The sequence below is a fragment of the Pelmatolapia mariae genome, linkage group LG4, assembly GCF_036321145.2.
Source record: "Pelmatolapia mariae isolate MD_Pm_ZW linkage group LG4, Pm_UMD_F_2, whole genome shotgun sequence".
Classification (NCBI taxonomy): Eukaryota; Metazoa; Chordata; class Actinopteri; order Cichliformes; family Cichlidae; genus Pelmatolapia; species Pelmatolapia mariae.
The window spans coordinates 12,194,872-12,219,185 of record NC_086230.1 but is presented as its reverse complement, the minus strand read 5'-3'; the positions used below and the strand labels follow the sequence as shown (position 1 = coordinate 12,219,185).

Genomic DNA, 24,314 nt, shown 5'->3' with positions numbered 1-24,314 from the left:
AGTCTTTCTAAAACATCCTATCAGAGTCAGAGTGACACAGCATTCGATATATAACAAACAATTTTCTTTCCTTATTATGACGATTGCTTCAGTTGTCCTGCCGCAGCAGAGATAACCATTTACACTGGATCCATTAGAACAGCAAGCAAGGCTTTCGACTGGTCATGTGTGTCACTTTAACTAGAATTTTTTTAGATTTGGCCCAGTTAATTTGCTTTGCATTATGTATACCTTATCAGTGACACTGAGGTTAAATAGTGTTTTTACTGAGGCAAAATGATTAAGTATCGTGGCACGCTCGTGATTCCCCCTCTCTGACAAATGCATGTTAAAGAAAAAACAAACTTCGATGCAGCACAGAACCCAACTGACTGCACACACTCACGGCTTTGGACACAAGCGTGCAGACTTACATGTCCCTCGTGCACGATGATGGTGCACATGGACACACTCGCACGGTCGCAGACACACCACACGACACCACAGATTCACTGATGAGAGCGTGCACGCGAAGCACAGCACAGACACCGCTACACACCGACATGGTTGGCATGGGTACTATCTACATCAGGGCCCCTGGTGACCAACATCCACACAACCCTGTCGTCATGGCAACTAATTATTACACCCCAACCCACCGCTCTCTCCTTAATATGGCAGGATTGCAGGATCAATGAATTAGCCAGCGAGCAATCTGTAACACCCCCCAACTATATTCTTTCTTTTGCCGCCCCCCCCCCCCCCCCCCCCCCCCCAGAAGATCCTATTAACAACATAGTAGTAACGTAGTAGTAACGTGGTAATCAGAAGACAGCAATAAGAACACAGGGCAGTTTGGCAGCTTCTAAAACGTAAACATAAACGGACCTACATAATTTACCCAAAATATCTCCCACTCTCCTGATTTTTGTACACATAGCAGTCAGCACAGGGCGCTGTCTCAAATAACACACTGAATACATTCCCTGGCACCGTGGATTGATTGTGAGACAAAGGCCCCCTGGGCACAGCCTGTAAAAGCCCCCACCCTACCCCCGAACTCCTGATCAGTTTGTGTGTGTGTGTGTTTTTAATAGTCATGTGACTGACTTTCCAGGATTAATAATCACTTCCAGCGCAGGAGCCCATTAGGTCCATTTAATAATCCATTCATGCCAGGCACAGAAATATACCAGATTTAATGGTGATTCAATAAGGATGAAGGTTTCCACACTGAATTTTAAGTGTAATCAGGCTCACCCCAAAATTACACCGGCTCAGTCAGGGTGACACTGTACAATTTATATTTTCCACCGTGAGTGTCGTTTGCTTTAAAATGTGCGATAGACTTCATTAAGGGAGACTAAAACATGTCTGAAAGGATGATATAGCACAATTTGAACTTCTCTAATTATATATATAATAGCTCAGCTTCCATGGAAGAGAGATTCCCTCTTTCTCTCTCTCTCTGGAGCGCTTTGATCATCTGATACAACTTCCATTTCCCGTAAAACGTCACCAGGGTGGTCAGATGGTCGAGACTTATCAGCACAATCCAAAGAATTGCATGTGATTTGAGACAGCGCCTGAAATTGACCTAAACTAGTTTACCTACAGTACTGCATCTACCTACTTACATAAAAATGTGAAATATTGCACTTGGTCACAAAAACATTGCCGTTGTGTTTTTTTTTTGTTTTGTTTTTGTTTTTCTTTTCTTTACAGCATGTGGAAAACTACTAAATTAAGTCACTGTCTGAAACACACAGTACAGTATGGCACTTAGTTGATCTCTAAGTTTGGAAACATGCAGATTTAATGCAGATGATGGTTTCTAACTGCAGCAGGGAACATACGAGGAAAGACCAGACTCTAGCTAAAAAAGAAAAAGAAAAACAACAACGAAAAAAAAAAAAAGAAAAAGAAAAACGATTCCCTGCAGTGTTTGGCATGAAAGGGGATTTGGAATAAATGAAAAGAATAGGACAAGGGTGCTCTCTGGATGCGAGTGCCTCCTGCACTATTTTTAGGGATCTAATACTGCTTTGTTGTGGTGGAGTCACTGACTTGTTGATCACTTTTTTTTCTTACTTATTTTTGTCAAAATGCGTTTGAAGTCGGCAAAAGTGGCCTCCTGCTCTGCATTTCCTCCACTTGTTTTTCTTTTTGATTTATCAGCTCTCGTACCTGTGCTGTGGCCTTGCTCCACAGAGAGGCGTACAAAAGTGACGATAAAACTGGAATGTTCGGGAAGGAAAAGGTACCAAGAGGAAGAAATGAGGAATCAGAGGCCGCTAATTCAACGCTTACTGAAAACTCAGCCTGGATCAACATAAACAACTGCACGTGTAACATCACAGAAAGCAGTTTCCTCTTATCTGCATCCCTCTCCCCTGTCGTCTTCTTCTTCTTCCACCACCATCACCAGGTCTATCCTTTCTAGTAAATGGGAACCTGGTATGTGGGTGCTGCGTTGTTTTCGGTGAATGGTGGGCTCTGGTAGGTCTCCGTGGTCTCGGTGGTGGTGCCGCCGCCTCCCGGAGAGTTGGAGGGATATGGCTGGGTGGGTGCGCCTCCGTCCATGTGCTCGGTGGTGAACAGTGTCATGTCTGTGCCGAGCAGATACTTCTGGACCGCACGCACTGTTAGACCAGCCTGGAGGACCGGGAAAAGGGCGACAGAGAGGGGAAAGTGAGTCTGTGACTCAGTGTGAGGTATTCCTAATCATAAAAGCACATTATAACTACACTTTAGCAACAAAGGTTTTAAAAAGAAGAATTTTATCATTTATTTTATAGAATTTAGTAGAAATAAAGCCAGCTAATTTATAGGTAAGCTAGCTAGTCATACAAGCTAGCTAGCTTGTCTGTGCCAACAAAATGTCAGAAAGAAGAGGGGAAAATAGTGAACTGAGTTTACAGCTGACAAAACAGACCATCATGGCAACCAATAAAACTTCAAGAAGAAGCCAAGAGAGAGTCCAAAAGCAAATAACATTTCTATAGTTAGATTTAAAGTAGCTACACTGCAGTATGCGCTAATCACAGAAGTGCTTTAGCAGGTTTTGGTATACTGTGAGCCAGGCAGTTATTACAGTTTCTCTGACTTCTAATTAGTTTTTATTTATATTTTATAAAGGCAATGTCAGAGGTAGCATTTAGGAAAATCAGTACAGCTATTACAATAAAAAAAAAGAGAAACTTTTTGAAAGTCTCGCAGACATCCAAAGTCTCAATAAATACGTCCATCAGTGCCTCATAAGGCCAGTTGCTGCTGGAGTTTCATAATTAACTTTAGACATGGAATCAACTCAGATAGAAAGATTTCCAGCCTCAGCTCTTGGGGTTAAAGGTGGTTTTGCTATTAGGTGGTTGGAGGGGCTTACCCAGGTGATTATGGAGAAGAAAGAGAAGGCGATTGCTGCCCGAGCGGCATCTGCTCCTTGGTTGAGTGGCAGCTCTTCAGCTCTGGTCCGAGACCACTGATTGGCGAGGAAGCAGAAACTTACAAAGTATAGAAAGGTCCAGAAACCTGTCAGAAACCAGCAGAGCAATTAATAGTTTATTCAACGTTAGCATTCTACATAGATGAAAGAACACCTGTAGGTGTTGATTTCTCCGATTTATGGACTGGAAGCACTTCTTTGTTCCCTTTTAGAAACATAAAATACTCCTTAATACTATTTAAAACTTAAATTCAGGTGACAGGTTTCATTCCTTTGAATGTTATTTGAAATAAAGAAGCAAGCTGGTATCTGTAGCATTTTTAGTGTTTTGGGGGAACTCCGGCCTTTTGAATCATGATTCCAGGCTTCGTTCACTCACTTCAGTTTCAGACCATTTAGGCATTCAGTGGTTAGCCTGTGATTTGTCAAGGTGCAGCTCTGATTTGAGCCAGGAAATCAATGTTAGTTATGTATCACACTGTATATAATTGGTTTTATACACTCATCAACCAACTCATTTAGGTACACTTTGCTGGTACTATGTTGGACCCCATTTGTTCTTCAGAACTGGCCTAACTCTACCTGGCACAGATTCAACAGTGTGCTGTGGTCATAAAGTTATGGACATGATCAACACCAATATTCAAATAGGCTGTGGCATTTACAATGCTCAATTAGTACTAAGGGGCCCAAAGAGTACCAAGAAAATATCCCCCACACCATTACACCACAATTGACACAAAGCAGGAGAGTGCCATGCTTTCATGTTGGAGTCATGAGACTAGGCAATGTTTTTCCAATCTACTTGTCAAATTTTGGTGACCCCGTGAAAACTGTTGCCTCCGTTTCCTGTTCTTAGCTGACAGAAACGGCACCTAGTGTGGTCTTCTGCTGCTGTAGCCCATCTGCTTCAAGGTTTGATGTGGTGTGCATTAAGAGATGCTCTTACACATACCTTAAAACGGTCTTGTCATTCTCCTCTGACCTCTGACATCAACAATGCATTTTTTTCCCCAGAGAACTGCTGTTTACTGGATATTTCCTCCTTCTTTTTTTTTTTTACCATTCTCTATAAACCCGAGAGATGATTGTGCGGGAAACTCCCAGTAGATACCTGCCGGACACTGGCGCCCAGTGGCGCCAGTGTCCGGCAGCCTCGCCTCTGTCAGTGCGCCCCAGGGCAGCTGTGGCTACAATGTAGCTTGCCATCGCCAGTGTGTGAATGTGTGTGTGAATGGGTGAATGACTAAATGTAGTGTAAAGCGCTTTGGGGTCCTTAGGGACTGAGTAAAGCGCTATACAAATGCAGGCCATTTACCATTTTACCATCAATACCAATGCTACATTTAAAGTCACTTACCCATTTTAATGCTAGGCTTAAAGTTCAGCAGGTCATCTTGACCATGTCTACATGCATAAATGCTCTAAGTTGCTGCCATGCGATTGGCAGATATGATGGAAAAGTGGACCTAATGAAGTGCCCAGGTGGCCATTTAGATCAAAAATATATTTTCCAAAAACATCCAGTGCACAGTCTCATTACACGGTTCAGCATTATACACTAGTGATGATGTATTTTATTTTATTCCTTCATTTCTTCTCACAGCAAGACCTTTTAAAAACAAATCACTTCCTGTAGCTGCCATAACTCAGACACACCAGGACAGCCTGCAAGAAATGCTCTGTGCCTTCCCTGTTTGCTTGTGTCTGCGAACAACACCTCCCATCACATGTCCGCATCCTCACCTGAGAAGCCGATCTCAAGCATTACAGCCTTCTTCCTGTCTTTAACAGAGCTGATGGAGGAGAACTTGTAGTCAAGCAGGAAGAAGAAGGAGCATGCCAGCAGGCCAACCAGGCCCACGAACACGCCGTAGTTGCACGCGTCTGTGTTCTTATTGAAGATGCAGTGGAGGCGCTCGCTGCCCATGTTGACATAACCCTCGTTCACGATGGAGGCGAAGACCACCAAGGAAAATATCTGTTGTTCGAAGGGAAAGTAGAGGGTGGAGTCAGAGTCAGAACAAAGTGAGCGACAGGAAGGAAGAGCTAGATTAAAGAAAACAACAAAAACAGATTACCATTTAAAGCGATACTGTTTCAGTTTTCTGTCTTTCCAGCAAACAAACACTGCTTGCAGACTCACTGGAAGCAGGATTGTGGCTACACTACTCAAAAGCATCTCTCTGAGCGTACTCAAACCAAAAGGCATTAACCTAATTTCCCCTCTTTCTCTCTGACCGACTGAAGAGGTGGATGCTTCGCTTCCCCTAAAGAATCGCACAGTCCCGAGGCAGTGTGTGTGTAACTGCACGTAAACCTACTACCATAAACTTTTCTCTTTTTCCCACCCTCCAACTTAAAGTTCTCAAGTTCATTTTCAGCCTTTCTTCTTCCCTCTGTTGATCAGCTGACTAACACTCGATGGCAGAATAGGGCCATGTGACAGACACACACACACACACTCACAAAGAAAAAATGCACTCCTACTGGGGGGGCTTCTGGGTCATATGACAGAGGTGGAGGGGACACACAAAGGAATAATGTCAGGTCCACATTTTAAACTAATCACATGTGTGGATTTAATCTGAGCAGACGCACACAGGTGCTTTTAGTGAATCGTTGTGATAAAAAAATAAAAGCTGCTTAAAAACAATATGTCTTTTTAACGGTTGGCTTCTCCTTTTACCTGCCTGCTCTAAACTTTGATTCGCTTCTTCCTTAATTAAAAAAAATCCCTGCGGTCTGCTGTGAGATTTCTAACTGACGAATAGCTTTTTTTCTGTCAAACAAATGAGAGGAAAAGGCATTAACCTAATTGCCTGTTTACTGTGGATTCCCACTACAGACAAGAATTCATTTCCCCCTCCTCCTGAAATAGATTCCTGGTATACTGTCTTCTGTAAACTGCCACTGCAGTGGTGGAAAGTACCACATGGGGCTGGAAGCACAGGGCTACCTTAACGTATATCATAAAGAGTTTAAAAGGCTCCATCTTGAGTGGCCACAGCTATAAAGTGAGGCAGCTTTTTCTGCATAAGTACATCACAGCGCGTATCTTAACGCGACGTGGCAACCTCTGCATCCAGTCAAATTCTTTAAAATCACGTGATGATGATGACATTAATTGCATACGATCCACTGGCTTCCTTTTGAGGTCCTGGCACCACTGAGGAAGACCTTCTCTGTGTCACCCAGAGGTGATGCGTTTAGCCTACACGAAACGTCAGGGCACGAAGCTTCTCGTGGCCCTCCGTGCGTAACGACGATCGCGGACCAATCACAGGTGGGATGACGAACGGCGACGGCAGTGTAGGGGTAAATCAGCAAAATCATGAGCTGAAAATTGTGACTTAACAGTGTAAACGACAGGTGAAATGATAAATAAGAAGTAGTAGGTGAATGGGACCGTAAATAAGTAGCACAATTGCCCAAAAACGTGAATGCTGATGAGTGAATGTGGATGTGCCTCTCTTATTTTCAGCACAATCCGGTCTGCTGCTCAGTGTTTGTTAAACACTGGCAGGTGGCATGTAAAAAAAAAGGGAAAGAGAATAGGTGAGGAGAGGTCGTTTACACCTCACAAACACACACACATCTGTAGTGAAATCACTGGTCACGGTGTCAGATAAGCACCAGGCCCTGGTTACACCCTGTACAGCACATTTCTGTAAATCACCCCCAGCATTAACATTGATTTCATGTCTCCATCTACACCGCGTCCTTATCAGCTTTTGGTGGATTTCTCGAGCCTGTATTTACAGGGAAAACACGTCACTGGTTTCGCGCAGCAACGACAACAGAGAGGACCCCCCCACCCCCCGCACACACACACGGCAGCACCGTGAAAACCCGCTCTCACCCAGGACAGCACTCTGAGGATGGTCTGCGGCTGCTTGGCGAAGGTAATCGGGTCGATAGTGGACCCGGTCCGGCCCGCTCCGAACGATCCCACTCCGTCCATCTTCTGTCGCTCTGTGTGTGCGCTCCTCGCGGCTCCACGCTCCCGGCTCCACGGCAGGATGGATGCGCTGCTGCTCGCTGCTGTAGGGACGGGTCCTGCGCGCTCCCAAACGGCGCGCGGGCGCTCGGTGGAGAACGTGCAGGAGCCAGAACGTGCCCACGCTACGGACGAGCGGGATAGGCCATTTATGCCAGAGCTCACTTTAATGTTGTTACACAGGAATAAAACAGCATAATGGAATAAAATTATAGGAGGATGGCACGTGAGAGCGGGGATAAAACGATGGAGGCCACTTGGACCAATGTTGTTGGTTCAAAATAGAACAAGTTAATCAAATACACATTTATGTTTGACCTCAAAGGGCTTTTGCAGTAGGTTAGTGGGATTAATAATGGCAAAAACAGAGTACACAATACCCGTGTGGGACAGCTTATGTTGCCATACTTTTCCCAAATCTTTGGGCAAACTTTATGTAAACAAATAAAAGTTTAAAAGAAAAGAAACCCAGTCTGGGATAAGGTTATTAAAGAGCACTGTTACAAATTACTGTAAGAACTACATGATTTTATTATTATTTTATGCTGTATTTTTAAAAATACAATAAACTTCTACAAACAACAATGCATTCTGGGAGCTTGTGGAGGTTTGTCCGACATTAAATTAAGTATAAAACCTTTCTTGTAAATTTTAAATTAACAGATGCATTGTGGGATTTCCATTTTAGTGTTTCAAGCTTTCTGTTTAGGAGGTTTAAATTTGTCATGTTTTGTAATGTTAAGCACACATCACCACTGCTAAAAAGGTTAAGGTTAGCTTGGTTGTTGGTAATGCAATCAGTGAGCTTTTGGAGCTTTTGGCACTTTCAGTATGGATCAGCCTCAGATATTTTACGTGGATGAACTGGATTTCATTCTATAAAATTACTGTTTTGAATTACTAGTAAACTTTGCTTAAATCTCCTAACCCTGAGCATATGTCTTTGTTGTCCTGAGCACCATCTAAATCTACAGGTTTACAACTATTCCAGGAGTTAGCATCCAGCTAAGCAGGCTATAAACAATACAGTGGGTGAGACTGTGTGTGCCCCAGTCACAAACACTCTGCGATTATGAAATATGGAATAAAGAAAAGTCTTATGATGGTGCAGGAATGCCAAATACCACAGAAAGTATAGTCACAAGTGTCTCATCATGGGATATTTATTCATTCATGAATCCTCGATGATGACTGAACCATAAAAATCAACATTATCAGCCTTACTAAAAATCCCAGCACAGGTTTACAAGTCATTCCTGGTAAATTTATGTACACGGCCTGAGGACACATGGTTTGTGATTCAATAAATACTACATAAATTAAATAAATGCAACTTGGCTGTACAACCAGTGCATTGTGAATACTAAAAAATATTATATTGTTACACTTGGAGAAAAACAAATGTGCCATTTTTAATATCCAGTGAATTGTTTTATGTAAAGTGTTCTGAGAAAGGCCACTGAAGCAGTAGATGTGTTGATTTATACAATGAAGTGCATTTATGGCTGACACCACTAGAAGTCACTAATGTTTTCTGTAGTTTAATAGTCTATGTTAGAGGAAATAAACTGAATGTGTGATGACACTAGGGTTATAAAGGAAATAATTCTAGACAAGGTTAAAGATTGATACGGCAGGAGAATATGGCATAAATAGAAAAAAAATTATATGATCAGTAAAACAAATATAAGAACTCTTCAAAATAAGAGCTTTAATGTAGAGTCTTTTGAGTCAGTGTGTTTAAATTTTCACAAATGCAATCATTTTGATTAGACATGTTTTATTCCCTCTGGAAAACAGACACATTTCTGTCACACGTTTACACAGTCTAGTGATTTCTGTTGAGTGATTACTTTGTCAGACCAGCAGACAAAACACTGCATAGTGTATAGTAAAAATGAAATGACAGAAATTTAGAAATTTTACTGGTCCAAATTTTACAGTACTTTAACAAAAGTCTTGAGCCACTCTTCATTTCTCTATATTTTTCTGGGAAAATGGGAAATAGGTGCAGTGATATACTGAAACATGCAAAAATACATGAAAATATAGTATACAAGACAAAATGAAAGTTAATATTTCCTATGACTGCCTTTATTTTTCAACACAGTCTGAACTCTCTTAGGCAGCTTTCTTGTCTTTTCTTTGAGTAAGGGGTGGGGGAACTCCAGGCCTCAAGGTCCAGTGTCCTGAAGGTTTTAGATGTATCCTTGATCCAACACAGACAATTTAAATGGCTAAATGACTTCCTCAACATGTCTTGAAGTTCTCCAGAGGCCTGTTAATGAACTAATCATTTGATTCAGGTGTGTTAATCCAGGGTGAGATCTAAAACCTGCAGGACACCGACCCTTGAGGCCTGGAGTTCCCCACCTCTGCTTTGAGTAGTCTTCATTAATAGTTCTCCAGGTTTCTTGAAGGACATTCACAGCTCTACTTTGGATGTCCAAAGATAAACTTTGAAAGACTTTCAGAAAGCCTGGAGAACTATTGCTCAGGACCACTTTGAAAAATTACAAGAAAATCTGGCTCTTGGGAAGCAAAATATAAAGAAATGATGACTCGAGATGTTTCCACAGCACTGAAGGTTGGTGATAATGGACCAATACACAGGTGTCTTTGCTCTAATGGTCAAGTGAGAGTCATACCTGGTTAAGCACTTCCAACAAGGAAAGGATTATAATATAACCCAGAATCTTGAGTTTAGTGTTTTGAGTTTCTCTCTATAATATTGCAGAAAACTGTTTTTATGTTTCAGTGCTTTACAAATAAAACTGAACTGAAAAGATCTGAACTCAAGAAACACTGAGGAAAACTATTATGTAATCTTTAATTTTATTAATAGATTAATTATACTATATTAAAACAAAACCAGAAAAACCCAACACTCAAACATGAGCTCAGTTTAGTGGTGTTTTATACCGACGACAGGGTTTACTCAAGTCTTCAAATCTCTCTCAGCACAGTCACTCAATCACAGGAGCCATCTTTCCATCCATCTCTCCACCTCTCATCCACACGGGAACAGTCAAACTCAGGCTTTCCCAACCTGACGTTGATGTCGTTGTGAAGACGACAGAACCACTGAGAAAGAGCGTGGCGGCTGCTAGTGTCCGGCTGATTGGTTTTCAATCTGTGGAGAGGACATGTGGTTTGGTGATCGTGGCATTTCATCCTAAAGCATCTGAAAGTGTGAGGGTGGTAAATAAAAGAGTAAAATATGCCGAATCATTTCTAAGATCCTTTATGTGTGAAGATGTGCGCAAGTGCCGATATGTGACTTTCAGCCCTGTACATTAAATCTGGCGGCACTCGTGTGGTTCTGACCTGTCCCTGAGGTCTTGTGCACATTCATCACACGGGAAGAACTTGGAGAAAATGTTGATGAACTGCCCCATCTCTTGCTGCTGAGTGGTAGATGGTTGATCCGGGTAATACGCGGCCATAGTGTGCAGAAAGGACCACGTGCTGCGGCCCAGCTCTTCCCTGTCCAGCGGACACTGGGGATCTTGTGCCTCTGAATCTGCAGCTTTTGTCTCCTGCAGGATCAACACAGACAGTCACCTGATTAATTCAAGAGAGACTAGTGGCCTGCTGCCCCGTGTGAATGAATGATTTATGGTTGTTTGGTTATCACAAATACATCATTGATATCTCTCCAGTTTGCTGGCTGCCATCACAACCAAATCTTAAAACAGTGAATCACAATGTAAATTACTTGTAAATTACTTTTACACCGTCAAAGTAATTTGTCAAGTTTCCAGCCTGACTCCATCGTGTCACCTGTGCAGCACCACCACTAGCAGTTGTCGCCTGCTTCTTCTGCATCTTCATCCACGATTTAAAGTCCGTACAAGCCCTGCATGGCTTCTTTTTCACATCCCCGGTCTGCTCCTGCTCTTTACCGGAGCTGTCCTCCGGTGGTCTGCCAGCTATTGGAAAGGGGAATCCTTCAAACGCAGAGGGCACCTGTGATCCTCTCGGTCCTGTGGGCGCAGCCATGCTTGCTTTACGTATAAGCTAATACCGCTAACTGAACACTTGACAGGCATGGACGTATAGCTGTTTAAAATGCGAATGCCTCTTAGTGGACGGGTAAATGCTCTTTAATATTTCCTCTACCGTGGCGACAGTGTCACGGTCACAAGCGGTCACTTCCCCGGCTGATGTAACGACATCGACACATGCGGTAAAAGTTTCCCCGAGTTTTCTTGTTTCCTCCCGGACATTTCACTGGAACGGACCGTGTTCCGGTTGGTGATGTCGGTTAACTGTGCATGCTGTCGAGTGTATCCTCTGCTAAAGTGTAATTTTCTACAGTATTTCAATAATTCAAGCTGTTGACATTACCCGTGTTGTATTCGGGTGCTCGCTTGCTTTGACATACCCTCACTCGCTGTTTTTGTTGTTGTTTCTCAACTGTTAAAGTGTTACTAGTTGCCCGGTTAGCCGGGTGGCTAACAAAGCTAACAACTCTGGAGTGACACGTTTCTTTTTTTTTATTTGCTGATTTTTTTAACAGTGTAAGTGTTGACACCTGTCTGAACTTCAGCCATGGGAATCCTGGAGAAAATCGCGGAAATAGAGAAAGAAATTTCTCGAACACAGAAAAACAAAGGTGAGAGGGAGAAGTCGCAGCGCTAACTGTTAGCGCCACAATGGACCAACTTGTACCCAGCTATGTGTGTTTGTCAGCTATGAGTGTTGCATTATATCTCAAGACGAATCAATATTTAGTCTTATTTCCACCTTTTGTTTATGCATATGTTAAGTACAATTTAAAAACAACTTTATTGTTGTTATTTTAATTGCAGCATTAACAGCTCCATTATTCCCCCTTTCCATTCACTCTTACTTCCAGCCACTGAGTACCATCTGGGTTTGCTCAAGGCCAAGCTAGCCAAATACAGAGCTCAACTTCTGGAGCCCTCCAAGTCAGCAGGGGCCAAAGGGGAGGGGTTCGATGTCATGAAATCAGGAGATGCCCGTGTCGCTCTCATCGGTTTCCCCTCTGTGGGTAAGGTATGTCAACATGGTGGACGGTGGGTTGTGTTTCCTGGTCTGGACGTAGAAGATAAAGGAGTTTGTGCTTGTCTTCCTCTAATAATGTCTTTATTTTTCCATAATCCTACCATGAGAAATCAGGGTAAATTTTAGTATGTTCAGGTTTCCTTGAAGCATGCCTTATTCTGATCATTTGCTGGATCCTAATTTATTTCGGAATTTTTTTCTGGAATAACTTTTAAAGGCTTTAAAAAGGGTAATTTTGAGCATTAATGTTTGCTTGTACTTTGTAGCAACAGCTCTTGTCACCCTCTGAAGGGCTTAGCTTTAAGTCCTGTCTCTTTAAAAAAAAAAAAAACCTTCAGTCCAGTTTGTTCTGATTGCTTAGCCCTTATGACAAAGGTGAGGCCAAAATAAAATTTAGTTGCATGCCATAACTCTTATTTGTTGTTTAAATTAGTGTTAAGGGGAGTCTTTGTAATTTATATGGACAGAATTCATAGGCATAGCTAGTTGGTCCAGGGTCTCTGCTTTGGTGGTCTCAGAATCTCGTCTCTGCTGGATGATGATATTCTTTGGCTTCATTGAGCGGCAACCTCAAGCTTGTTCAGGGAGCTTTGCAGCCGAGTACAAGGCGATGGAAAAAAGAATTAGGATTTCCAAGTCCAAGGCCATGGTTCTCTGCCAGAAAAATGTGGAGTGCTCACTCTAGTGAGCACTCCAGCTTTGGAGCACTCCAAGTGGGAATTATATTTCAGGGTCTTGCTAATAAGTAAGGGAATAGTGGGGCGAGAGATTGACAGTTTAATTGGTGCTGCATCAGTACTATAACAGACTGGTAGTCGGTTGTGGTGAAGAGAGAGCTGATCGTGAAAGTAAAGCTGTTGATTTACCAGCTCATGTTCTGATCCTCCACTGTGGCCACAAGCTCTGGACAGATGGTTCAGGCATCTGACTGGGTTGCCTCCTGGACCCTGCTTAGGTGACGTGTTTCAGGCATGGGAGGACGTCTGAGGCCCATCTTTCAGCTGGCTTGGGAAGGCCTCAGTGTTGCCTCAGATGAGCTGGAGGAGGGTGTCAGGGTCACCTGCTGCCCCTGCAGGTGAACGTCAGGTTATGTAGAAGGTTGCAGCATAGGGTTAGAATGCGGTTTTGTTTATGGCATAGATCTGATGCAGAAGTATAATTCACGTGTAAGACTTGGCGTACTTTGGTGGCTGAAGCAAGTAACAGAAGAACTCTGGAGTACACAGTTAGTGTTTCATGTGAGAGAGAATAACTCCCTTTGCCTTTGTAACACTGCAAACATTTCAAAAGGCTGCGTAACATACTAAAACACCGTCTTTGACTAACGTTGACTCTTTCATTCTCTGCTGTGTTCTGCAGTCCACCTTCCTTAGCTTGATGACATCAACGGAAAGTGAAGCTGCTTCCTATGAGTTTACGACCCTGACCTGCATACCTGGTGTCATAGAGGTACACACATCTACATTGAAAATATTTGGACACATACAGTGTGTTAAGCGCTATATCTTGAAACTCTTCTACTTTGTTTTCCCTCAGTATAAAGGGGCCAACATCCAGCTGCTAGATCTGCCGGGAATCATTGAGGGTGCTGCTCAAGGTACACTTAGGATTTATATTTTTATATTTTGTCACTTTAAATTTAAAGTGAACAGAGACTTTAATATTTAGGTATGAGGGTGTGGTTTTTATAGTTGTGGTTAGAATTATTTATAAACAGATGAATATGATTTTACATGTATTTTGTTGCTGTGTATAATATTGTGGGGAATGGGAAAACCAAATCATACCTGTGGAAGTAAGTGCTTCTAAAAACTGTGAAAAAAACCATGAATAAAAGACCTTAATTTGTAGTTGTTGTGTTAAGCTGATCTCTAACTTTTATACTTCTTATAGGCAAGGGTAGAGGTCGACAGGTCATCGCTGTTGCCAGGACAGCAGATGTTGTCATCATGATGTTGGATGCCACCAAAGGAGATGTTCAGAGGTTTGTGAGTTTGGAGAGCTTGGATGGAGTTTCAGGGACACACAAGTGTTTATTTAGAATTCTTATCCAAACATATCCTTTGTTTGTTTTTTTGTTTGTTTTTAGGACACTTCTAGAAAAGGAGTTGGAGTCAGTGGGCATCAGACTCAACAGAACAAAACCAAATATTTATTTCAAGGTACAGTGTGTATATTTGTCTTTTTTTGTCTCACAGTTGGAATAACTGAAATAAGGAGATTGTAAACAGCATCCACTAACAGCCATTTGGCTGTCTTTTCTCTATATGTAAATGTTGATTTGATGGTGGCAATAACTACTGAAGGGGTTTAGCAAATATCAACACAGCAGTCTGCTCTTTCCCTGACTCTTGCAATACATTATCAATACACTAAACATTTGCAGATATTTATATTTTTATCAATACATCTGTTCTAAATTCCTGCCAGTTTGAGTTACCGGAGTTAATCTTTCATGGTGCACATTAAATAAATTGAGTTGACTGGACGGCAGAGTTATCTTTGAGTTACCTAATTGAACTGACATATTATTAACACTGAATAACTATAATTATACTTTAACTAAAATAATCTTTTTATTATTGTGCAGCTGGTCCTTTTAGAGTTCACAGCAGATCATCTGCCTCCATCTAACCCTGTCTTTAGCATCCTCCTCTGTCATACCAACTCTCTACATGTCCTCCTTCACTTGAGTCTCCTCTCAGGTTTTCCTCTTTGCCTCCTGCCTCGCAGCTCCATATTCAGCATCCTTTGTCCAGTATAGCCACTGTCTCTCCTCTGCAAAAGTCTGAATAACTATACTAATAATACCCTATATGCACAAAGCAGTGATTTGATGTTTTCCTCTAAGTGATTCTTTGTGATGTGCGATTCTGCTTTTTGCTTTTAGCTACAGACATCACGGTATACCACAAATGACCACTTTATGTATCACTGGTATTTTTGAAACTGGAAAACAAACATTAATTTCAGCGCAAATGTGCTTTTTTTCTTCCCCTGTAGCCCAAGAAAGGTGGAGGCCTCTCCTTCAACTCCACAGTTCCTCTCACTCAGTGCTCAGAGAAGCTCGTTCAGCTCATACTTCATGAATATAGTATCCTTCATTGATCTCTTTGATGTACATTTAGCCCAGTTAGCATTTCTGTGACATAATTTGTGAGTAGGCTGCAGAAGTGTCTGGTTATTTCTTTAATTCTGCTCCTCAGAAATCTTTAATGCAGAGGTTCTCTTCAGGGAGGATTGCACACCAGACGAGTTCATTGACGTCATTGTTGGGAACAGAGTTTACATGCCTTGCCTATATGTGAGTCAGTTAAAGCCTTGGACTTATTTAGAAGCTTCCTTGTCATTTTAGAGAGATTTGAGATGATTTTCTGTTTTTTGACTCATAACAAAACCTGGACATTTTCTATCAAAGGGAAATAATTTTGAGATATTAGGCAAATCTCTTGAACTTTGACTTTTTGTGTGTGTGTGTGTGTGTGTGTGTGTGTGTGTGTGCGTGTGTGTGTGTGTGTGTGTGTGTGTTCACAGGTGTACAATAAGGTGGATCAAATCTCCATTGAGGAAGTGGACCGCCTAGCACGCAGACCTCACAGTGTTGTCATCAGGTCAGATATCTTTGCACAGGTTCACAAGAACTTAACACCATAATGAATGTCAGTTAGCTAACTGGCTCCAGAGTAGAGTCCAAATCAAATCATGATATTTTAAGAAATTTTGCAATAACGCTGTCAATTTCCAACAATGAAGGGGAAAAAAACGTAACGTTTTATTGATGTTTGCAGGAAGCAGTGTTTGTTTGTGTCATTAAATGAAGGATATTTTCCATCCTCCTTTTCCAGTGAGCTGTCACTGATGACACCACCTAATTTGAGTGCCAGCAGCAGCATTATATCCAGTGACCGAGCATGATGCAAATGTGAACTCTAAAGCAGCTTAACTTGTGTTAGTAACTTCTATCCACATGAAGCTAAGCTTGCATGTGCGCCAGTGGCACTCGTCTTCTCCTTTGTTTACATTTAAAAAGTATTTTGACTAGCTGAAGGTCTCTGAAATAGCTTCCTTTAAGTGCCTTATTACTAAGTAATTGTAATCATGGGGAACATGCCTGGGAATCTAAACACATGACGTTGCTATACCGATGATATTGCGATATGACATTTTTATATTATATAAAAATTTATACAGGTATTATTGAGAACGATATGATATGGCTCAGTCCAGTCTCTTTAGTCACTTTTAAAATACAAGAAACTGACACATGAAACCTGCTGGCTTAAGTAAAACAATGTAACTTATATAATTGTGATTCACTCATGCTCGTGTAGTTGCAGCAGCACAGAAGGAATTCCTTTATTTTGCCTCTTTGGTCCCATTTTTATCTTAATTAGAAGGTTGGAGGGATTCACAGAGACGTCTTTTTCTCAAATGAGAGCAGTTACTTCACACCTTTTCTGTTTGTATGAAGGAGCTAAAAGGATCCTATTTTTCTGACTGTATGTTTTAGTTGTGGGATGAAGCTGAATCTGGATTACCTTCTGGAAAGGTTGTGGGAATATCTGGCTCTGATCTGCATTTATACAAAGAAAAGAGGAGGTATCCACATGTGCACACATGTATTTTTCTCTTAGTCATTTGTGAGACTTTTGTCTTACATGGATGAATATACACTAGATCTAAATTCATTTACCCATTTCTACTTTCTCTGTTAGAGCGCCCTGACTTTAATGATGCCATCATCATGAGAAGAGGAGCAAGTGTAGAACATGTGGTAAGGAAAGCGCATTTTCAAATCAGATGCTTTTACACGCATAATAAGTTAGAAGCAAACTTTGTGTCTGTGCACAGTCTAATTTTTGTCTTTAAATACTTGCAGTGTCATCGAATCCACAGAACTTTAGCCAGCCAGTTCAAATATGCCCTGGTTTGGGTAAGTTCAAGTTTCCAGGGTCAATGATCTTCAGAGACACATTTTCTGCTTGTCCTGTAAACCGTTTGAGCTAACTCTGTACAATTGTACTCTTGACTAGAGTAAACATAGAGCCTGCTGACGTCCTGGTCACAGGGCATTTAGAACAGTCACTTTCTTTCTACTAGAGATGTAAAGCAAAATTCTCATTTTGAAACATAGAGCAGAGAAGGCAAATAAATTTACAGTTTACACTTGAACATGAAGCCCTTTGATTGAAGGGGAACTAAAATGTGTTGTCTCTCGGTCTTTTAGGGAACCAGTACCAAGTACAGCCCTCAGAGAGTGGGCCTAACGCACATCATGGAGCACGAGGACGTCATCCAAATTGTTAAGAAGTAAAAGAAAAGAAAAGAAGAGGAAAAGCTGTTTGGACAGAGGAGGAACTCGCCAGGAGAGGAGGAAAAAATAAACTGTATAGTAGAGAATGAAAACAAAATAATACCCACCATCCTTATTTTGTATATGAAAATTAAGAGAGGCAGTGAATCAAAGACCTTACAAGAATTGGATAAGGACAGAAAATGGTGCATTTTACCTTTTGATTAAGATAAAGAGACACAAGATGCATTGATTCAGAGAGAATATGGATAGAATAAAGTCCATACAACATTTCCAGTCTTTTTATGTGTGTTTTATTTGTAGCCTTATCTCAATCTTAGATTGAGGCGCATGCAAACCATGTATGTTTTTGTGTCCTTTATTATTATTATTATTTTTTTGTTACACTTCTTTTGTCAAAGTAAAGATTACTTTTTGGCATTTTATTGTCTGACTTTGAATTTGGTCATTTATAGCAATAATAATCCAGTTAAATTGTATTTGCATAGCACAGGTTCACCACCAAAGTGGTCTCAAGGTGATTTGTAAAGAGAACGCCAACAATCAGAAAATCCTAATGAGTGACATTCGGCTATGGTGGGAAGGAAGAACTCCCTTTTGGCAGGAAGATACCATCCAGCATAATGAGGCTCAAAAATTCATTATGTGAACATGCAATTATTTTTAATTAATTTGTTTTGCTATGTGAACTTTTTCCATTGTCAGAGCAATGATGCTTTTGAATTTATATGCTGAGTAAACGTGAAACAGACTTGTAGCAGCACTAGCTGTTCTATTTTATTCTACTTTCTGCTTTTACTCATATTTCTGTTGTAATTATTATTGTATTTTGGACTTCATACCATTTATTTTTAAAGATTTAATTAATAGTTTTCAATTTAAGTGCGTTATTAAGCAATTCAAGCTATGTAGTAACCATTAAAGCAAGCAATAGTACTATCCAAAAACCTCAAACCACCCTTTATTTTTTAAATAGTTTCATATTTTCTGGGTAAAATGGCTGCAGTAATTTATGCACAAACATAAGTGTAAATGGAGTATATAGGGCAAAAACAGTGTTTCAACAATTCTAACAAGCTTGAAAGTCAGTATTTGATGTGACCACCTTCTCAGTCTTCAGGAATAGTTCTCCACATTTCTTCAAAGCTCTTCTTTGAAAAGTTGAGAAGTAGGCCAAAATAACAAAAATTATCATTGTCCAAAAATGTATGAACCAAACTCCATGCCTACATCATCATAAGCTTAAGGTCAAGGGTGAGAAAAGGCAAGTCTTTTCCCTTCGTATGTGTCAAATTGGATTTGCACTGAAGCCACAGGCAACTCCCTTTTAAGTAGAAGAAAGTAGTGATGTGTCGGTCGCGAACGAAACGGCTCTTAGAGCCGGGTCTTTGAATTGAACGACGCGAGTCGGCTGCTTATTGGGGGCCGTGGGTTTTTTTCTTTTTCTTTCTCTCACCCTCTCTCTCGCACTTTTTTTCCGCTTCACTCTGCACGCGAGCCTTGTGCTTTGCGCTGGGAAGATGGGGGAGGGGCGGTAGTTACACTCTCAGTAGCACAGGAACAGAGCGGGAGGGAGAGAGACAGAAAGAGAGCCAGGGACAACAACGTCACATTAGAAAGGTATAGTAATCATCCACAACTATTTTCAGTTGCGGATGATAAAGGATTCAGAAAGTTTATTCATCCAGGCCTATATGACAGAGAATGTGCATCTTCTTTTTGTTTTCATATTTTAATTTATATTTTATTGTGTTGTAGTTTGCAGTGTTTTGTGTTGTTTCACTTTAAATTTGTTTAAAAGGAAAAAGCTGAAAATTTAAATAGTTAAAAGTTGAAATGTAAATAGTTGGTTTTTGTATTATATGATTTATTTATTACATTTTATGTGGAGTGAATAAATAAAAGTATATTTATGGTGGCCCCTAGAGACAAAGCACGTACAAACTCCAAAACACGTAAAAACTCCATAGCACGTACAAACTCCGAGGCACGTACAAACCATGAAGCACGTAAAAACTCTGAAACACGTACAAACTCCGAAGCACGTACAAACTCCAAAACACGTACAAAACACAACAGAAGTGCTCCAGGATGCTAGGCGCAGTGTTGAGCTTTTGTTACCTAGTGGCTACACAAGCCAGGAAGTACCAACGACCGGATTTGGTGTGTGGTAGTAACAGGTAAATGAACATTTTTTAAAATTATTTGAATATATATGAGTGCCTGTGTATAAATACGCAAACAATACACATATGCTTTCAATTGTGTAATTTAAGTGATCTAGGTAGCTCTGTTTTGGAAGTTCAGTTAACGCTAAAAATGTGTTTTGGAGTTTGTATGTGCTTTGTCTCTAGGGGCCACCGCATATATTTATATATAAACATATATAAATAAAACCACGTTGTTGTTTTTTTTTTACATTAGTAATTCCTTTTGTGCGTAATTTTATATTGTTGTTAATAATAAATTAATTAAAGCAACAAAACCTGAAGAGCCGGTTGGGAGCCGAAAGAGCCGGCTCTTTTTAGTGAGCCGAGCCGAAAGAGCTGGTTCTCTAAAAAGAGCCGGAAATCCCATCACTAGAAGAAAGGCGTAGTGGTAGAAACAGTCCCAAATAAATGGGAATCCTACAAAGGTCTAACTAACAGTGATAAAGACTATCACAAAAGGCCAGCAGTGACTTTAAAATGTTTTTGTCACATGAATCCTTCAGGTGCACAGTAGCTGATGGGGATGTCCCCTCTGAGCTCCCCCTCCCATACTGCCTCCATCCTTGCAGCCGAATTGTTTGTATAGCTGTATCCAACGCTCCAAAGCGAGCTGACCATTTGTCTTTCAGAAAGTGTGGACTCCCAGCCAATGGACCCCATTCACTCGCGCACACACAAGCATAATAGGGCCATTAAAAATTCACAAGCATCTCTTCAGTCTAGGAGACGAGGACTGAGTGGATGCTTTATACTAGAAAGAGAGAGAGGGGCTGTGAGTTGATAGGGTTGTACTTCAAGATGCCTTAAAGATGTCTCATCGGAGTGTGTCATGGATGGAGACATTCTGCTTTGAAATTACCTGAGCAGGAGAGGAGAGATGGTGGGATGATATCGTGGTGCAGAAGCAGAAACAAAGGTACTGTTGGCTGGGTGTGTGCTGAGTGGTGCAGGTATGACACTTGATGCTGTTTGGCTCCATATGGCATGGCTAAGCGTGAGTGAGTGTGTGGGGTGCAGGTGTCCATGAGCTAGAGTTGTGTCCTTGTTCATTAGCTGTTTAAAGCAATGAGCTGAGAGAGCACATTTAGTGTGTGAGAGTTAAAGACAGCAGGAAGAAGTAGCTTGTAATTCCTGGATATAAATAACTTTTTTCAAAGCTTGGTGAATAACCATTAGAAACACTTGACTGGGTTACCTATGAGTCACCAACGCATCTATAGCTCCACAACTGCTGCACCTTGTGGTTAACTGAAACCAAAAGTGCATCTTACCTTTGAGATAAGACAATGATAACATGAGGGCCAGGGTCATGACCTGCTGAGACAGTGTGGCTGTTTTTCACACTAAAAGTCTTTCCTGTCTCTCTACTGCAGTTATCATAGTCTGTACTTTTTTTCTTTTCTTATATTTATTTTTTGTTCTGTTTTTAGTTTAGACTGGGGTTGTTTGTTTTAGTTTAGTATTTACTCTTTGGAAACGTTTAGCCTTATTGTGATTTATATTAGTTTCAGAGACAGTTTTTAACCATGGTATGCAAAGTCAGCCCACCAGGGGGCACCACAAGCGAGGGAAGGGAAAAAAAAGGTGGGACTTTAACTATTCTTATACTAAAAATATACTAAAAATACTATTAACCATTAATCTAGAAAAAATAATCCCACATTATTTAACTGTACAGTGATAATAATATTATTAGACTAAACCTGCTCTCTGGAATTGTATTTTTTTTAGATAATAAAATTTAATTACGTTATATAGTCTGCATCTATTTATTTATTTATTCCTAATTATTTTTATTATAATAGTCATTCACACTTTCAGTTTTTGGTTTAGTTTTAATATAATAATGGGGTATTGAGTTTTGTGACCCCTGAAAGCATTATGACAATGTCAAAACTGCCAAAACAGAGAAGAAGAAAAAAAGAAAAGAAGAGGAGGAAAAAGATAACAGAGACAGAGGTACAATGAAGTTAATGTGATGAAAATATTTGTCTGTTGTTTTAGCTATGAGCAGAGTGTAGCGTTAACATGCTAATTTGCTAGTTTTGAATAGCAGTAGCCTTTAGCCTAGCATGGCTTGCTAATCAATAAATAGCTTGTTTTAACATACTGCAGCATTAGGGGTGGGGGTAGGCTGTTGTGTTAATAGTAATGTATGTTCCTTGTCACACTTTACATTCCTCAGGGAAGTTAGATGAGAAAAGATGCATTTTATAATAAATATGTACAGTACAGTGCAGATATCAAAGACAAAGCTATTCAGTTTCTTGTGTGTTTGTAAATGGACAGTGGAAGTTACTGTGATTTATCTAAAATCTTGCCAAGGCAAAGTGTTTAGAGGCAGGACTGATGGTACGGTGAGGTATTTGTCAGGGAAAGGATTTAAGAAGTCCAGAACACCTTTTAACAGGTACAAAGGCTTCACTCACAATTTCCTTGTCCCAGTCTTCATAAACAAATGCACCAAAGGGCCTTCAGGTACCTTGTGTTGATGAATTGTATATTTTTATTTTAGTTAGATTGTAAGTACAAAGTCAAATTTGTTTGTTGTTGTTTGTTTTTGTTTTTTTTTTTGATATAGTCTAGTTTCGATTTTTTTAAATTTAGTTTAATGTATTCATTCACACTTTCAGTTTTTGGTTTAGTTTTAGTTGACTATAATAATCTGTAATATATTTGTAACTCCCTAAATGAGGTAGACTATGTTTATTTACACAGTTAACAGGTTTTCACAAATTTATTTAAAGAAGGGTACAGTGAGGTTTTTGGACAGTGACCTTTTATTGCAATTTTGCCTCTCAACACCATCATAGTGGATTTGAAGTCCAACATTTAAGATATGCCGACTTTCAACTTTAATTCAAAGGATTTAGCAAAAGTGTTGCATTGCCTATTTAGGAATGCAACCTTCAGTTGCTGCCTGTTTGTGGGTTGTTCTGCATTCAGTTTTGTATTTGGTAATTGAAAAGCACGCTCTGTTGGGTTGAGATCGGGTGACTGACTTGGGCTTTGAAGAATATCTAATTTCTTTTCCTTGTCTTTGAGAGACTCTTGGGTTGCTTTTGTAGTTTGCTTTGGGTCATTATCCAGCTGCACTGTGAAGAGGAGTCGGTTTAGCAGCATTTGGCTGAATCTGAGCAGATAAAATAATAATAATATAACTCTGTACACTTCACAAGTCCTCCTGGTACTTACATCAGCAGTCACATTACTCAAAAAAACAAACCCAAACTGACTTGATTCAGTTAGCATTCACACCATAATATTGCCTCCACCATGACTTAAAGATAATGTATTATGGTTTGGATCAGGAGCTGTTTGTGTCATCTTCCATACTCTCTTCCCAGTGTTCTGGTACATGTGGTTTCATTTGTCTAAAGATGTTTTTTTCAGAACTGGGCAAGTGATGTGGATTGTAGACTTTGACAATGACTTGGTTAGATGCTGTGAAATTGTGTTTCCTGACATGAAAATAACTCTGTGATTGTGCACTTTAGCTGTCTTATCTGGTCCTTCAGGCCATCAGGTGGATTTATTATTGATTTGGCCACTCCTAAACTTTCTATCTCTAATAGGTTTATTTTCTTCTATTTCAGCCCACTGATGGCTCTTTCATTTGCATTGATCTCTGGGCCTCATTGAAAAATTTCAGTGAAGAGCTGCTAAATGCAAGCTCAAGACTTGGAATAAACTTTAAATGTCTTTAACCGTCCACAGGTCTCGTCTGTCCATGAAGCTGCACGCTAGTCGATGGTTTAAATTATTTTGAGCCTTTATGAATGTTAATCCAACAATAATGTCATCCCCTTTGAATTAAAGCTGAAAGTCTATAATCCAGTCACATCACGATTGTTTGATTTAAAGTTTACTGCGGTGGTGTGCAGGGGCAAAAGTACAAAAACATGTGTCACTTTACAAAAAACCTACAGACCTGACTGTATGGGCTGAGAAAACTTCATTAAAAATAGTAAGCAGACATGCAAGTCTCACGAGACTCTAAGTTGAATAGTAGTTAGTGGGAACCAAGCTTTGCTTTTTTTAATGAATATTTTTTTAGGGTGCCTTGAAAAATAATTACAGACAAAACCACACTGTGAATAATCGCATTTGACAAAAAGTGTAAAATTACAAACGTACAAAACAACATACAGAACTCAAGCGTCGATCTGAGAGCCTGGATCACGTTGTCTCTCCTGCCCTCTTGTGCTTCATTTTGCTCACTACATGAAGTTGCATACTTGAGTTAAGAGTCCAGTTATCACAGTGTTTACTGCAGTGAAAAGTTAACAAACAGAAGATGACTAAATGTCACCTACAAAGAAATCTAAATGTTTA

General features: G+C 40.4%; 3 protein-coding genes across 3 annotated transcripts; 1 reads left to right on the top strand and 2 right to left on the bottom strand.

Moving 5' to 3' along the window:
- Positions 1 to 763: 763 nt before the first annotated feature.
- syngr3a (synaptogyrin 3a) lies at positions 764 to 7,525 on the bottom strand. The gene is made up of 4 exons (XM_063470560.1): positions 7,287 to 7,525; positions 5,171 to 5,405; positions 3,365 to 3,510; positions 764 to 2,634 (listed from the first exon to the last, which is right to left on the bottom strand). The coding sequence occupies exons 1-4, from the start codon at positions 7,386 to 7,388 to the stop codon at positions 2,419 to 2,421; spliced, it is 699 nt and encodes a 232-aa protein (XP_063326630.1). The 5' UTR covers positions 7,389 to 7,525; the 3' UTR covers positions 764 to 2,418.
- A 1,072-nt stretch (positions 7,526 to 8,597) lies between these two features.
- On the bottom strand, positions 8,598 to 11,645 carry gfer (growth factor, augmenter of liver regeneration (ERV1 homolog, S. cerevisiae)). Its single transcript, XM_063471477.1, has 3 exons — positions 11,208 to 11,645; positions 10,752 to 10,963; positions 8,598 to 10,557 (listed from the first exon to the last, which is right to left on the bottom strand). Exons 1-3 carry the CDS (start codon positions 11,424 to 11,426, stop codon positions 10,395 to 10,397), a joined length of 594 nt encoding a protein of 197 aa, XP_063327547.1. The 5' UTR covers positions 11,427 to 11,645; the 3' UTR covers positions 8,598 to 10,394.
- A 1-nt stretch (position 11,646) lies between these two features.
- drg2 (developmentally regulated GTP binding protein 2) lies at positions 11,647 to 18,194 on the top strand. Its single transcript, XM_063471476.1, has 14 exons — positions 11,647 to 11,730; positions 11,947 to 12,042; positions 12,286 to 12,446; positions 13,815 to 13,904; positions 13,992 to 14,052; positions 14,349 to 14,439; positions 14,545 to 14,617; positions 15,459 to 15,549; positions 15,662 to 15,759; positions 15,990 to 16,066; positions 16,966 to 17,054; positions 17,171 to 17,229; positions 17,335 to 17,388; positions 17,683 to 18,194. The coding sequence occupies exons 2-14, from the start codon at positions 11,979 to 11,981 to the stop codon at positions 17,767 to 17,769; spliced, it is 1,095 nt and encodes a 364-aa protein (XP_063327546.1). The 5' UTR covers positions 11,647 to 11,730; positions 11,947 to 11,978; the 3' UTR covers positions 17,770 to 18,194.
- Positions 18,195 to 24,314: the final 6,120 nt, after the last annotated feature.